The sequence below is a fragment of the Scyliorhinus canicula genome, chromosome 13 (assembly GCF_902713615.1).
Source record: "Scyliorhinus canicula chromosome 13, sScyCan1.1, whole genome shotgun sequence".
Taxonomy (NCBI): Eukaryota; Metazoa; Chordata; class Chondrichthyes; order Carcharhiniformes; family Scyliorhinidae; genus Scyliorhinus; species Scyliorhinus canicula.
In genome coordinates this window covers 39,394,037-39,409,996 of record NC_052158.1, presented here as the reverse complement: position 1 = coordinate 39,409,996, position 15,960 = coordinate 39,394,037, and the positions used below count along the sequence as shown (strand labels likewise).

At 48.3% G+C, this 15,960-nt stretch overlaps 2 protein-coding genes across 2 annotated transcripts in view; both read right to left on the bottom strand.

Annotated features, from left to right (window-relative positions):
• Positions 1–1,768: 1,768 nt before the first annotated feature.
• The window catches only part of LOC119976112 (class I histocompatibility antigen, F10 alpha chain-like), a 138,204-nt gene continuing 124,012 nt past the window's right edge, over positions 1,769–15,960 (bottom strand). The window contains exon 6 of the mRNA XM_038816283.1: positions 1,769–2,465. Within this exon, the coding sequence (XP_038672211.1) occupies positions 2,398–2,465 (68 nt within the window). The 3' untranslated portion in view covers positions 1,769–2,397. The remainder of the gene's footprint in view (positions 2,466–15,960) is intronic.
• Positions 3,690–14,529, bottom strand: LOC119976119 (class I histocompatibility antigen, F10 alpha chain-like). The gene is made up of 5 exons (XM_038816299.1): positions 14,372–14,529; positions 12,989–13,243; positions 5,244–5,520; positions 4,855–5,132; positions 3,690–3,809 (listed from the first exon to the last, which is right to left on the bottom strand). The coding sequence occupies exons 1-4, from the start codon at positions 14,421–14,423 to the stop codon at positions 5,123–5,125; spliced, it is 594 nt and encodes a 197-aa protein (XP_038672227.1). The 5' UTR covers positions 14,424–14,529; the 3' UTR covers positions 3,690–3,809; positions 4,855–5,122.

Below are 15,960 nucleotides of genomic sequence, written 5' to 3'. Positions count from 1 at the left end.
CTCCTTTCCGCAACTTTCTGACTGACTCCACCAATCACAAGCCACAATAGGAGAAGGGTGCAAATTGTACATTCCCCGATTGGTTGCTTGCCAAGTCTATCAAATCACCATCACATGTTCTGCCACAGAACCTAAAGGGGATGTCTTGGCCTAGTCCACCACGATAGGGGGTTCCAACTCTGCCTAAAATTTATAGTTTAAACAGAAATCCCAAATGGTGTCACAATGTTGTAGCAGCTAATTGGAAAACTGTAGTTCAAAGCAGGCCGCAGGACATAGAACATAGAACACTACAGCGCAGTACGGGCCCTTCGGCCCTCGATGTTGCGCCGACCTGTGAAACCATCTGAAGCCTATCTGACCTACACTATTCCATTTCCATCCATATGTCTATCCAGTGACCACTTAAATGCCCTTAAAGTTGGCGAGTCTACTACTGTTGCAGGCAGGGCGTTCCACACTCCTACTACTCTCTGAGTAAAGAAACTGCCTCTGACATCTGTCCTATATCTATCACCCCTCAATTTAAAGCTATGTCCCCTCGTGTTGGTCATCACCATCCGAGGAAAAAGACTCTCACTGTCCACCCTATCTAACCCTCTGACTATCTTATATGTCTCTATTAAGTCACCTCTCATAGAACATAGGACACGGATAAAAAAAAGGGGAACACAGGACAGACAAAAGATAAGACAGCAGTATTTTAACAACTTGCTTCATGCTCTTCAGTGACACGTGGACCACATCAGCCCCATGTTGACACTCTATGGGACAGGTTTGAATTCCAGAACTGAGGAACGTACTGGTGTCTCAACGTGACAGACACCTTGGGCAGGATTCTCCGGTGCCTGAAGCCGATATCGTAATCGGCGATCAGGCAGAGAATTGACTCTGACGTCCCAATCGGGACTAGCGGCAGTTTGACGCCGGTCAGCTATGCTCCGCCCCTCTGAAATTGCATCATCGCATCGCGAGCCGCACGCTGTTGCAACGGCTTTGTCACATCATTGGCCCCGATTGGCCAAATTCTACACGGGACACGTGTGGTCTCAGCGGTCGGGAACGCGGTGTGGCGGGAATGGTCTGTGTCCAGCGCCGCCACACTTGGCGGGATCCGTGCCGCTGGCCGGGGGGGCTTCCATGAGGGCTGAGGGACTGATGGGGGGTTGGCCAGTGTGTGGCCTGTGGGGTTGTGGACGCGCGGCCATGGACCCGGCTATTCTCTGGCCGTTTTTGGCACGGGAGTATCACCCGGCACCGCTGCTGGCTCCTCATCGCATCACTAATACAATGACTGGTACAAAGCAGACCCATCTCAATCATTATACCCACATGGAGGATGCTGCAAGGCCCCATAACAAGGCCCATACAGAGACCTGAGTTATACACAGCTGGGATGGCAGTAATACAAACCCCAAGGGACAGCAGCTGGACCTCGAATGGAGCAGCTTCTGCTCAGCAGCTCCCCAGTCAGCAGTGAGCAGCTGCTGGGCATGTTTCTGCCACTAGAGGGGGCAGGATACGGATACGGGGAAGATGCAGGGGGCATTAGGGGGCAGCTCTTGCAGAGAGGACGTCTTTATCTCCTCCCCCCCCCCTTCCCCCCTTTGTGACAGAGACCCTCAGGCACAGAGAGGGGGGAATTTTGATGTTTCATTTTGAGGAAATGTTGGTTTTCTTTCATTGAATGAAAATTCTATTTCTAAATTATGAATTGTTCGTGTTCTGTTTCAGGTTGTTGTTGTATTTATGCTTCAACCAGGAATCATTCTAAATAAATCAAAATCGTTTTATTCACATGATCCATTTTAAGATGACAACAGTTTATAAAGCAGAAAAATATCTCATTAACACAAATGTCCGAATGTTTTGGACCATTTTCCTGAGATTTCCGTTGTTTAGCAATAACTATCACAAAGTTGTACAATGTCTATTTGCTGCTGTAATAAAATGTCTCTTGTTTCACTCTCCATCCACACTGTTCTTTTCTCTGATTTCCTGGGAGGAGCGAGTGGGATTTTCTCAATCTCAATGTCCAAATCTACCAGCCCCCAGCTGCTCTGCAGCCTGCCTGACAGCTGCAGTCGGTGTTTCCTCAGCTTCTCCATGAGGCCTGACTCCAGGGACATCCATGTTGGCATCCTCCATTCCATCCATTTCCAGAACAATCTGCTCTGTGGGGTGAAGGGTCAGTCCTTCCTGCAGGGGAAAGTTGTTCAATGTGTAACCTTGTCCCACAATCCCCGTAACTGTGACAGGAGTGTCTGGGAAAGTGACCCCCGACCTGTCCAGACACTGGAAAGGTAAGCTCAACAAACTGATTGTCATCTTCACCTCTTGACCAGTCAGAGTCTTGCATACTGAGTCAGATACATTTTGATAAAAATCCATGAACACTTAAAGATCATTTAAACCTGCCCCTTTGTCCTTACTGGGAGCTGTTGTGCAGATCACACTCGGTGAATCTGTAGAAATAAAGTAAATGTCAATGAATAAAGAAAAGTAGAGCACAGGAACAGACCCTTCGGCCCTCCAAGCCTGTGCCGATCATGATGCAGTAACTAAATAAATCTTTTTACCCTTACTGGTCCATATCCCTCGATTTCCTCCCAATTCATGTCAAAATCCAGATGCCTCTTAAATGTTTCGAATGTGCCTGCTTCCACCACATCCTCTGGCAGCACATTCCAGGCACCCACCACTTACCCCGCACATCTCCCTTAAACTTTCACCCTCTCACCTTGAAACTGCGCCTCCTTGAATTTTACACTTCAACCCTTGGAAAAAACCAGCGCTGGAGATTCCCCCACACTCACTCTGTCCCCTCAGATCTACATTCCCCTCTCTCCCCTCCCAACGCCCTGTACTCCCAGTACTGGGGATTCCACCCACACTCACTCTGTCCCCTCAGATCTACATTCCCCTCTCTCCCCTCCCAGAGTCCTGTACTCCCAGTACTGGGGATTCCACCACACTCACTCTGTCCCCTCAGTTCTACATTCCCCTCTCTCTCCCCTCTCAGTGTCCTGTACTCCCAGTACTGGGGATTCCCCCACACTCACTCTGTCCCCTCAGTTCTACATTCCCCTCTCTCTCCCTTCTCAGTGTCCTGTACTCCCAGTACTGGGGATTCCCCCACACTCACTCTGTCCCCTCAGTTCTACATTCCCCTCTCTCTCCCCTCTCAGTGTCCTGTACTCCCAGTACTGGGGATTCCCCACACTCACTCTGTCCCCTCAGTTCTACATTCCCCTCTCTCTCCCTTCTGTGTCCTGTCCTCCCAGTACTGGGGATTCCCCACACTCACTCTGTCCCCTCAGTTCTACATTCCCCTCTCTCTCTCTCTCCCCTCTCAGTGTCCTGTACCCCCAGTACTGGGGATTCCCCCCCACATTCACTCTGTCCCCTCAGTTCTACATTCCCCTCTCCCCTCTAGTGTCCTGTACTCCCACGTACTGGGGATCCCCCCACACTCACTGTCCCCTCAGTTTCTACATTACCCCCCTCTCTCCCCCTCTGTGTCCTGTACTCCCAGTACTGGGGATCCCCCCACACTCACTCTGTCCCCTCAGTTCTACATTCCCCTCTCCCTCTCTCTCCCCTCTGTGTCCTGTACTCCCAGTACTGGGGATCCCCCCCACACTCACACTGTCTCCTCAGTTCCACATTCCAATCACTCGGATTCTTACCTCTTCGATGTATGCACCTGATGATTATTCCAATTATCCCGAATATACCAGCCAGTGCCAGGATCAGTGGTACCATCATAATGACAAGTTGATGGTGTCGCACACTGTTTTCCCGTATTTCTGAAACATTGGAAAAGGATCAGGATTTTCTCTTTGTACCAAGATTCCTGACCTTCTGGAATTCCAGCTGGACCAGCCCATAGACACTCCCTTATCCGCCAGTGAGATGAGTCAGACAAGAGCTCCCCTTCACAAAGGCCATTCCGTCTCCATGAGATCTGCTAATTCTTGTGCGATCTACCCAATGGGGACAGAGTCCTGTAGAGCACAATTAGCCGGTGTTGCCTGGTGCTCGGAGCATTGAGCAGCATTGAAGAACACTCGCCCGAGGTCTCCAGGTGACGGGATTAGATTTCAGGAACACATATTAAAGTGAGACTAGCTCTCGCATGCTAATTAGGTAGATTTGCTAGAAAGTGATCCCGCCCACAATGGGCAGGATTCAGGTCGTGACATTCCGCGAGATCGCTTTAGATCTCCTGAAGCGTGGAGGGTAGATCCCGTGGATGATATCCCGCGGCATCTACCGGTTGCGTCACGCTGCATTTCAGACGCAATGCAGCCGGTAGATCTCGGCCAAAGGGTCAGGAACTTAATCTCTGGGCATTTGTGAAGCCTTTTCATTGAGCTGGATTCTCTCAGTTCTGAGGGCAGGTTATATAAAGCTGACCATGTATTTCCCTGTGTTTAACAGGGTGAAGGAGGATCTGATCCAGATGTTAAAATGATAAAGGGATTCGATAGGGTCGATACTGAGAAACTATTTTCTCTGGTGGTGGAATCTGGAATAAGAGAGCATCATCTTCACATTAGACTGAGGACATTGAGGAGTGATATCAGGAAGCAATTCCTCACAAAAAGGGCAATGAAATCTGGAGCTCTCTCCACCAAAAGGCTGTGGGAGCTGGGGGTTAATGGACATGTTCCAGACTGAGATAGAGAGAGTTTTATTGGATCAGACAGCGACAGATATTGAGCCAATAATGGATAAATGGAGCTGTGGGACAGATCAGTCAGGATGTGAACTGAATGGAGGAACAGAGTCAAAGGGCAGAATGGCCTCATCCTGGTACCACACACATATATACCCAGTCAAGTGTCCTACCCCACTGATGGAGCTTGGGCTCTGCCAGGCTGCTGTGTTCAATTTGACAGGAGTATTGATCCTCATCCCCAGCATTTATTTCAATCTCTTTCTGGATCTGATGGCTCCCATCGTGGTTCGGTCGAGCCCAGAGGATTGTGTCTCAGACATTACCTCTCCATTCCTTAGCCAGGTCACCCTCGATGTCTACAGGATAAAACCCAGTAACCAGGCAGGAGAGAAGTGAGGCTTGTACTGACTATTGGCCTCACTTCTGGAGATGAAGACTTCAGGCTGAACTGTAATGGGAAAGGGTGAAAACCAAAAATAGACAGACACGAATGGAATGTAGAACGGTTGATAGATCAGTGAAGTTAGATCAGAACATGGATCAAAACTCAAATCAATACCTTTCCGTCCAAAATATTCCTTTCCAGCATTTAAATACACCAGCAAATCGTTGATAATGTTTTCTTCTAGAACTATTTTCCAATACTTGTTCCAGGATTGATCTGAATCCCATTTCTCTTTGGTCTTCACTGCGATGTGATTGGATGCGACCCATCTCATTGTGTCTGGCTCCAAAACTAATATAATCCTTCCCATCAAATCCAACTCTCATCGACCTCCGAATGGAGCCGTCTTCAGTGACTTCACCAATTAGGATCCATTGGAAAACATGAATTCCTGTCAGGGACCAAAAATCAATAATCAGTTGTTAGCAGAAAATCACAATGGGGAATGGGATTGTCATACCTGGCATGGTGCCAGTGGATTGGAGGATGACAAATGTTACACCCTCATCAAATAAAGTGGAGACTGATAATCCAGCCAATTACAGTCCAGTCAGATCAATAATAATGGCAGGAAAACATTTAGGGACAAAATATAGGGAGAAAATTAATAGGTATTGGACAAAATAGTTTAAAAGTGGGGAGTGAACTTGGATTAAAGAGAATTTTTTGTTTGCTTTGATTGAACTTACTTGATAAAACACCAAAGATTGTGTTGATGAGGGGAATATAATTGAAGTTGTCTCCGTGGACTTTCATAATACTTTTTATAATGATGCAACTGATAGACTTGTTAGTAAAATTAAACCCTGTGGACTAAAATGGACAGTAGTGGTTATTTGAAAGCGGTTTTGTAGAGAGGATTGGTGGGTGCAGGGTGTTGTTGCTCTTAGCTCAGTTGTTTAGATGGCTTGTGTGTCAATAAGACTAACACTAACAGCACAGGATTTGATCCCCATTCTAGCTGAGGGAGACACAGGCGAGGGGTAAGGTTGAGAAGGCGGGCCTTTATGAATTACCTCAGCTGGTACAGGAATTGTTTTATAAAATCCCCACGGTTGGCCATGCTTCAGTGAACGATTACCAAGAGAGCTCATGGAGAAGAGGCAGGATGTTTTCAGAACTGACTAAGATATAGGAAATGGGGAGTTGTGGTGATTGACTGGTTTTGAGACTGAAGGCAATGATGTTGCCAAGTTTTGAAGACTCGGACCGCTGCTGGTATTTGACCTTGGACTTAGGGCATACAAGGCCCGATTTCAAATCAGAAGATGACACAAAAGTTGGATGTGTAGTGAACTAAGAGGAAGACAATAATAAACTTTTAGAAAAAGACATAAACAGGCTGATAGAATAGGAGGATATGTGGTCTTAATAATATGTTATTTAATATGTCAAATACATATGTGGATGCCTTTGTTTAATTGCATACCTAGAGTTCTTACAAACAGACTTCTGAGACAGTGATTGGGTTGGTTAATAATGCTGCATTCTGTAAATTCACATTTCATAACCGGAACACTTCACCTGGCTTGGGCAGAAATTAATATAGAAGCAGAGAACAGTTGCCAATTAGGAATGAAGGATGGGATTTCCACAAGTCCCATAGCAGGTTTCGTGATTGCCGAGGACACCTGCTATTGGTTGGCGGTGGGATCGTCTGGTCTGCCATTGTCAACGGGGTTTCTTGTTGTACTGTCACCCCGACCATCAGCGGGACGAAAAGATCTTGGTGCTGAGAACGGCTGAAAAGGTCCGGCCTAAAGATCTGTTTCAGACAGAAGATTGTAACCTGAGGTACTATTGTTGAAGAATGGCTGAGATCAAAGGGGCGATTTTAAGTCCACATTAGCCATCAACGAGAATGGTGACGTGGGAGGAAAATATGGCGAGAATCAGGAAACGTGATTATCACCCGGCGAGATTGCATTTTCATGATTTTCCACGCTGCTTGTCGGTGACATCATGAGGTTCTTGCCAAAGAACATTACAGCACAGGAACAGGCCCTTCAGCCCTTCCAGCCTGCGCTGCTCCAGATCCTTTATCTAAACCTGTCGCCTATTTTCTAAAGATCTACTTCCCTCTGTTCCCCACCCGTTCTATATCGGTCCAGATGCATCTTAAATGATGCTATCGTGCCCCGGCTCTACCACCTCCGCTGGCAAAGCATTCCAGGCACCCACCACCCTCTGCGTAAAAACTTTCCACGCACATCTCCCTTAAACTTTCCCCCTCTCACCTTGAAATCGTGACCCATTGTAACTGACACCCCCACTCTTGGAAAAGCTTGTTGCTGTCCATCCTGTCCATACCTCTCAAAATTTTGTAGACCTCAATCAGGTCCCCCCCCTCAACCTCCGTCTTTCCAATGAAAAACAATCCTAATCTACTCAACCTTTCTTCATAGCTAGCACCCTCCATACCAGGCAATATCCTGGTGAACCTCCTCTGCACCCTCTCTAAAGCATCCACATCCTCCTGGTAATGTGGCGACCAGAACTGCACGCAGTATTCCAAATGTGGCCCAACCAAAGTCCTATACAACTGTAACATGACCTGCCGACTCATGTACTCAATACCCCGTCCGATGAAGGCAAGCATGCTGTATGCCTTCTTGACCACTCTTATCGACCTGCATTGCCACCTTCAGGGTATAATGGACCTGAACTCCCAGATCTCTCTGTACATCAATTTTCCCCAGGACTCTTCCATTGACCGTATAGTCCGCACTTGAATTAGATCTTGCAAAATGCATCACCTCGCATTTGCCTGGATTGAACTCCATCTGCCATTTCTCTGTCCAACTCTCCAATCTATCTATATTTTGATGTATTCTCTGACAGTCCTCCTTGCTATCTGCAACTCCACCAATCTTAGTATCATCGGCAGACTTGCTAATCAGACCACCTATACCTTCGTCCATATCATTCCATACATTGCAATATCATTACTGAGCATCCACCGTCCCCTCCATTCCCCACACCACATGATGTCCCCAGACTCAATATTCAAATCTTAACTGAAAGTAGATCCATCAGTGTTCTATTGGTATCACAAGAGGAAACTCTCAGACATATTTATGATGCATATCGATGACTTGCTACAGGCTCTGTGCAATTTGAGCAGTTTGTGATAGATAAATTTATGATTTGAAGTCGCGCTTCAGGGACTATTGCATGGATAGGATTAGAGATTAAACAGAATAGGTTAGTGGTAACATTGAAGCAACCATCATATTTAGAAAATGTAACTAGTACCTGATAAACTGGGCTAGATCATGAGAGAATGCTAATCTTACAGTCAAAGGAGAAAGAATGCTGTTAAGAAGCTTGATTGGACATTTGAATTGGCCATGCAGTTAGCCGGCAAGGGGGGGCATGCAGAGGGGCAAGGTTTAGAGTAGATGTATGAGGCAAGTTTTTCACACAGAGGGTAGTGGGTGCCTGGAACACGCTTGCAGAGGAACATAGAACATTACAGCGCAGTACAGGCCCTTCGGCCCACGATGTTGCGCCGTCCTGTGAAACCCCTCTAAAGTCCCTCTACACTATTCCCTTATCGTCCATATGCCTATCCAATGCCAATTTGAATGCGTTTAGTGTTGGCGACTCCACTACTGTTGCAGGCAGGGCATTCCACGCCCTTACTACTCTCTGAGTAAAGAACCTACCTCTGACATCTGTCCTATATCTATCTCCCCTCAATTTAAAGCTATGTCCCCTCGTGCTGGACATCACCATCCGAGGAAAAAGGCTCTCGATGTCCACCCTATCTAACCCTCTGATCATCTTGTATGCCTCAATTAAGTCCCCTCTTAACCTTATTCTCTCTAACGAAAACAGCCTCAAGTCCTTCAGCCTTTCCTCATATGATCTTCCCTCCATACCAGGCAACATTCTTGTAAATCTCCTCTGTACCCTTTCCAATGCTTCCACATCCTTCCTATAATGTGGCGACCAGAACTGAACACAATACTCCAAATGCGGCCGCACCAGAGTTTTGTACAACTGCAACATGAACTCATGGCTCCGAAACTCAATTCCTCTACCAATAAAAGCTAACACACCATAGGCCTTCTTAACAACCCTTTCAACCTGGGTGGCAACTTTCAGGGATCTATGGACATGGACACCGAGATCTCCCTGCTCGTCCACACTACCAAGAATAGGTGGTGGAAGCAGGGACGATAGTGACATTTAAGGGGCATCTTGACAAATACATGAATAGGATGGGAATAGAGGGAGACGGACCCAGGAAATGCAGAATATTGTAGTTTAGTCGGGCAGCATGGTCGGCACGGGCTTGGAGGGCCGAAGGGCCTGTTCCTGAGCTGTACCTTTCTTTGTTCTTTAATAAACATTTCCACCCATCACAATCTTCACACACACCAATCATAAAACAACAGTCCGGCCCTCTACCGTCAACCCCCCCCCCCCCCCCCCCCCCCCCCCCCCCAACCCCACGCTCCCACACCGACTCCTCCCCCACGACCCACTTCCTAATCATGGCTATATTAGCCGCCCAGTAGTAATTGCAGACGTTCGGCAGAGCCAACCAACCCTCCCCCCGACTGTGCTGTCGCAACATTTTGTTCACTCACGGGCCCACACAAAGCCCGAAATAATCTTATTTACCCGCTTGAAAAAGGCCTTTGGGATGAAGATGGGGAGGCACTGAAAGACAAACAGAAATCTGGGGGAGGACCATCATTTCAGGGTCTATACCGCCCCGCCAGTAATAGCGGGAGCAGTCCCATCTCTTAAAGTCCCCTTCCATTTGTTCTACGAGCCGGGATAGGTTTAAGTTGTGCAGTGCCTCCCATTCCCGGGCCACCTGGATTCCCAGGTACTGAAAGATCTTCCCTACCATTCTAAGCAGCAGCTCTCCCAGTCTCTCCTCCTGTCCTCTGGCCTGGATCGCAAACATCTCGCTTTTCCCCATCTTCAATTTATACCCCGAAAAATTGCCAAATTCCCCCAGGATTTGCATCACTTTCCCCATCCCCTCCAACGGGTCTGAAATATACAAGAGCAGGTCATCTATCTGCGTAAAGCGAGACTTTACACCCCCCCCCCTACCCCCCACCCAGCCCTTTCCAGTTCACAGAGGCTGTTGATGCCGTGGCGAATGGTTCTATGGCCAGAGCAAACAGTAACAGGGAGGGGGCACCCTTGCCTCGTCCCTCGGTGGAGTTTAAAATACCCCGACCTCAGCCGGTTCGTATGCACACTCGCTACTGGTGCCTGATAGAGCAACCGCACCCAGTCAATAAAGCCCTCACCAAACCCAAACCTTCCCAGCGCCTCCCACAGGTAATCCCACTCCATCCGATCAAAAGCCTTCTCGGCATCCACCGCTACCACCACCTCCGCCTCCTCTCCTTCTGAGGGCATCATAATAACATTTAAAAGCCTTTGAACATTGGCCTTGAGTTGCCTGCCCTTTACAAATCCCGTCAGGTCTTTCCCTATCACCCGCGGGACACAATCGTCTATCCTTGTGGCCAGTATCTTAGCCAGCGTTCAGTAGAGAAATTGGCCTGTATGACCCGCATTGCTCCGGATCCTTCTCCCGTTTCAGGATCAATGAAATTGAGGCCTGCGACATTGTTGCGGGGAGGACCCTTCTCTCTTGCTTCATTAAATGTCCTCACCAGCCGTGGGCTCAATATCTCTGAAAACGTCTTATCGAATTCCACCGGGTAGCCGTCTGGCCCCAGGGCCTTGCCCGACTGCATGCCCTCCAGCCCCTCAATTATTTCCTCAATTTCAATTGGGGCTCCCAGCCCTTCCACCAGATCCTCATCTACCCTCGGAAACCTCAACTGATCCAAAAACTACCTCGTCTCCTCCACCCCAGCCGGGCGTTCCGACTTCTAATTTACTATAAAAGTCCTTAAACACCTTATTCAACCCCACTGGGTCCAGGACATTATTCCCGCCTCTACTCTTTACTTTCCCTATCTCCCTGGCCGCCTCCCTTTTCCTGAGCTGGTGTGCTAACATTCTGCAAGCCTTTTCTCCATACTCATAAATCCCCCCCTCTTGCCTTCCTGAACTGTTCCACCGCTTTCCCTGTGGTCAACAGCCCAAACTCAGCCTGTCACCTCCGCCCCCCCTCAGTAGCCCCGCGTCCGGGGCCTCCGAGTATCTCCTGTCCACCTAGAGTATCTCCTCCACTAACCTATCCCTTGCAGCCCGTTCTGCTTTTTCTCTGTGGGCCCGTATCGAGATTAATTCCCCTCTGACCACTACCTTCAAAGCTTCCCAAACCGTCGCTGCAGAGACCTCCCCCGTATCATTTATTTCCAGGATGTTCTGGATGGACTTGTTAACCCGCCCACAGATCACTTCGTCCACTAGCAACCCTACACCCAGTCTCCACAGCGGGCGTTGCCCTCTCTCCACACTAACCCGTAGATCCACCCAATGTGGGGCTTGATCCGACACTGCGATTGTCGAGTACTCGGTATCTACGACCCCCGATAGTAGCGCCCTGATCAGAACAAAAAAGTCAATGCGAGAGTATACCTTGTGGATATGAGAGAAAAAAGAAGGCTCCTTCATTCCTGGCCGTGCAAACCTCCATGGGTCTACTCCCCCAACTGTAAACCCCTTTAGTTCCTTTGCCATGGCCAGCCTCCTCCCTGTCCTGGATTTTGACCGGTCCAATTCCGGATCAACGACTGTGTTAAAATCTCCTCCCATAATCAGGTTATTTGACTCTAAGTCTGGGATCTTACCTAACACCCACCTCATAAATTCTACATTGTCCCAATTCGGAGCATATATGTTCACGAGTACCACCTGCATCCAGCTGCCCACTCACCATTATGTACCTACCCTCCTTGTCTGACACGATTCTCCCTGCCTCGAATGCCACTCGTCGGTTGATCAAGATCGCTGGTCTTTGAGTCCAGCCCTGAGTGGAATACTCGGCCAGCCCACCCCTTTGTGAATCTTGTCTGGTCTGTAACCTTTAGGTGTGTCTCTTGTAGTATTGCCACTTCCGCCTTCAGCCCCTCAAATGTGCAAACACGTGAGCCTTCTTGACCGGCCTATTCAACCTTCTGATGTTCCATGAAATCAGCCTGGTCCGGGGGGGGGGGGGGGGGGGGGGGGGGGGGGGGGCTTCCTGCTCCTCCCCCCCTGCCGACTAGCCATCACACTTTTTAGGCCAGCCTCTAAATCGTGCCCTCCACCTCCTCGAGCCCCCGCTCAGGCATTTGCCATTCCCAACCTCCCATTTGTCCCCTAGTAACAGTTCCTCCCCGTGAGCAAAGCAGCTCACTCTCCCCCGAGCAACAACACTAGAAATCCAACCCCCCAAGTCAAGCTCCAGCTTAACACCTGGTCGCCTCCCACTGTGCTTCCTTGAGTCAGCTGACCCATGCTGACTTGATAGTGCCCATCCATAGCACCAAGCAGTCTGTCTCCCCATTGTTCTCTCCCCTCACCCCCCACTTGGACAAACATATTCAAAGCATCACATTCCCCAGTAAACAATCAAAAAAAACAGTGAAGTGAAGAAACAGCCACTTTAGAAAAAAAACACCCAAAAACAGAACCAGCCCCAAAGACCACCCCACCTCTAACCAGCTCCCAGCAAGACAAAGTTACCTTTAGCTAGCCAAACAGCCTCTTATTTCACATAACAACCTGCTGAGATTGTCCAGTTGTTTCAGATTCCAGCATCCGCAGTAAGATGCTTTTATCTTAGAATAACCATCCATGTGTCCCTGATTCATGGTCCCACACACGTACACTCCAACGTCACAGTCTGCAGTGTGACTGTGGCTGGGTACCTGGCTCATACACATTAAACAGGTCAGTCAGTGGGAGATTTGTATCACTGATCTTACCGGTTGTCTGGTTTGTCATCTTCATTACAGTATTCAGATTCTCTATCGCCATGTCTGATCGTGTATTGACGACAAATGTGAGATGTTCCCAATATTCCTTATCAAAATATTCCATCATGATCCTGGGGATCATCCGACGAATGTGAGTGTCATGATAATTAACTTGAACTCCCTTCACTATTGCAACGTTAGTAACCTCAGGAAAGTCATCAATTCCAGAAACTGCCGTGTAGATCACAGTCAGTGAGTCAGTGACTGTAAAAAAGTGACAGGTTAATAAACATTTACATTTACACACCCAGAATCTGATCAAAGTGCGGTCCATCCACACAGTGACAATCTCCAATAATTCACCTCTTTATCACAATGTCAAAATCCTGTCTGATATTTGAAACAGTATTATATTAAACTGATGTTGAGATGCCGGCACTGATCTGGGATGGCCACAGTAAGGTCTTTTACATATTAAACTGAGTCACAATTAGATAATCTTTATTATTGTCACAAGTAAACTAACAGTGCAAGTTACTGTGAAAAGCCCCTCGTCGCCACATTCCAGCGCCTGTTGGGGTACATAGAAGGAGAATTCAGAATGTCCAATTTATCTGGAAGCAACAGTGCTAACCACTGTGCTATTGTTCCGCCCACATCGTGCTGCAGCCTCTCAGAACAGGGAGTAAACACAGAGTCAGAGTCACTCAAGACTGTGCTGTTGTTTATCATCTTTGCTGTAATCTCTTTTTAAACACAACAGATTTACATCACCTGGAGAAAAGTGGGTCGTGTGATCCAGTTTTAGTTTGTTGTGAGCAGAACGTTACATCATGGACGGGCCCGGGGGGGTGGACGACAGTCACTGTGTGAACAGTCTCTCTGTCAAACTGGGTGATGGACAATCCAGAGCACGATCTCCACTGTCCTTCACTGAGCTTTTTAATCTCCCCTTTATACATGCTCACCAGGATGTTGGTGGTCTGAGATAACCTGGCCTATTCAACCATGAGGGCATCACAGCTGATCCTGGGGTGGGTGAAACATGGATTATCCTTCTCCTCCCCGGAGTGTTTCGAAGACTTTAGACCAGGAATGATGAAGCTGTTTTGCTTCTCCCAATCGATGTGAAAATTAAAATTGTCCATTTGAAGCATTTTCCATTTGCTCCAAGTTTCTCTGATCCGGGTGTTTCTGCATCCTGCTGTCAGGAGAGCTGGACACAAATCCCATCAGAGTCTGACACACTGTGCTGACTTCAATGGTTTCAGATATCAGGCTGGCTGTATAACAGGCGTCTGATCAAATATCACCCATTTCAAACTCTCCCCAAAAGATTCACATTAACCCAGAGAGTGAGAGTGAGAATGGAAGAGTGAATTCTGTACTTACCGGCAGAGACCCAGGAAAAACACAGGGAGATGGAGAAAAGGATCAGGAACATTCTGGGAATCCACTGTCCCTGTTCCAATCAGTGACTGGGAATCAAACTCTCTGAGGGGGAAACTAATCCTGTTTATAGACTGGGGAAAATACAAACACAGACTCCATTTTAATGTTTAACTCCAGATCTAATCTAATCATTTCCTCAAGAGCAGAACCAGAGGATGGATGATTGTTAGTCTCAGAAAATTACCCAGTTAAAGAAATAAACAACCTTCAGTCACCAGTTACCAGGCAGATTAAACTCAGACAGGTTGCGTTTCAGAAAGTGAAACAGAAATGAGAGATTGAAGAGTTCTCGGCCAGCAGCTCCAGTGTAAAGAGAGGAGACACTGGGACCCTGGACTCCCCCCTCAGTGAGATTGAAGAGACCTCGTCCAGCAGCTCCAGTGTAAAGAGAGGAGACACTGGGACCCTGGACTCCCCCCTCACAGTGAGATTGAAGAGACCTCGTCCAGCAGCTCCAGTGTAAAGAGAGGAGACACTGGGACCCTGGACTCCCCCCTCACAGTGAGATTGAAGAGACCTCGTCCAGCAGCTCCAGTGTAAAGAGAGGAGACACTGGGACCCTGGACTCCCCCCTCACAGTGAACACATTGGGCAGAATCTGCCCCTCCCCCAATCATGCTGGGTGGGGGACACAGGATTTGACAGGAGTCAGGGCTGCTGGGCGGGGCCAGGAGACTCACAATGGGTTTGACTCAAACCCGGTTTTGGCCTCATGGAGAATCAGAATCCCTATAGTTCAGAAGGAGACCATTCGGCCCATCGACTCTGCACCGGCCCTTTGAAAGATCACTCTACCCATGTCCCTTCCGCCCCAACTCTGTCACCCCATAACGCAACCTGCACATCCCTGGACACTAAGGTACAATTTAGCATGGCCAACCCATCTAGCCCACACATCTTTGGACTCTGAGAGGAAACCCAGATGAGATTGGGCAGCACGGTAGTATTGTGGATGGGGCAGCACAGTAGCATTGTGGATAGCACAATTGCTTCACAGCTTCACGGTTCCAGATTCGATTCCGGCTTGGGTCACTGTCTGTGCGGAGTCTGCACATCCTCACCGTGTGTGCGTGGGTTTCCTCCGGGTGCTCCGGTTTCCTCCCACAGTCCAAAGATGTGCAGGTTAGATGGATTGGTCATGATAAATTGCCCTTAGTGTCCAAAATTGCCCTTAGTGTCCAAAATTGCCCTTAGTGTTGGGTCGGGTTACTGGGTTATGGGGATAGGGTGGCGGTGTTGACCTTGGGTAGGGTGCTCTTTCCAAGAGCCGGTGCAGACTCGATGGGCCGAATGGCCTCCTTCTGCACTGTAAATTCTATGATGAATTTATTTATAAATAAATTCTAAATTCATTTAGCATGGCCAATCCACCTAACCTGCACATCTTTGGACTGTGGAAGGAAACCGGAGCACCCGGAGGAAACCCACGCACACACGGGGAGGATGTGCAGACTCCGCACAGACAGTGACCCAAGCCGGAATCAAACCTGGGACCCTGGAGCTGTGGAGGATCAAAATGTGTTGGAAGC

Excerpts from the sequence above, each read along its gene's own strand:
- LOC119976119 (XM_038816299.1), bottom strand. The coding sequence starts at position 14,423 with ATGTTCCTGATCCTTTTCTCCATCTCCCTGTGTTTTTCCTGGGTCTCT. Across the intron at positions 13,244-14,371 it reads TTTTTCCTGGGTCTCTGCCG|TCACTGACTCACTGACTGTG; the intron begins GTAAGTACAGAA and ends ACTTTTTTACAG. Across the intron at positions 5,521-12,988 it reads GATGACAAACCAGACAACCG|GAATTCATGTTTTCCAATGG; the intron begins GTAAGATCAGTG and ends GGTCCCTGACAG.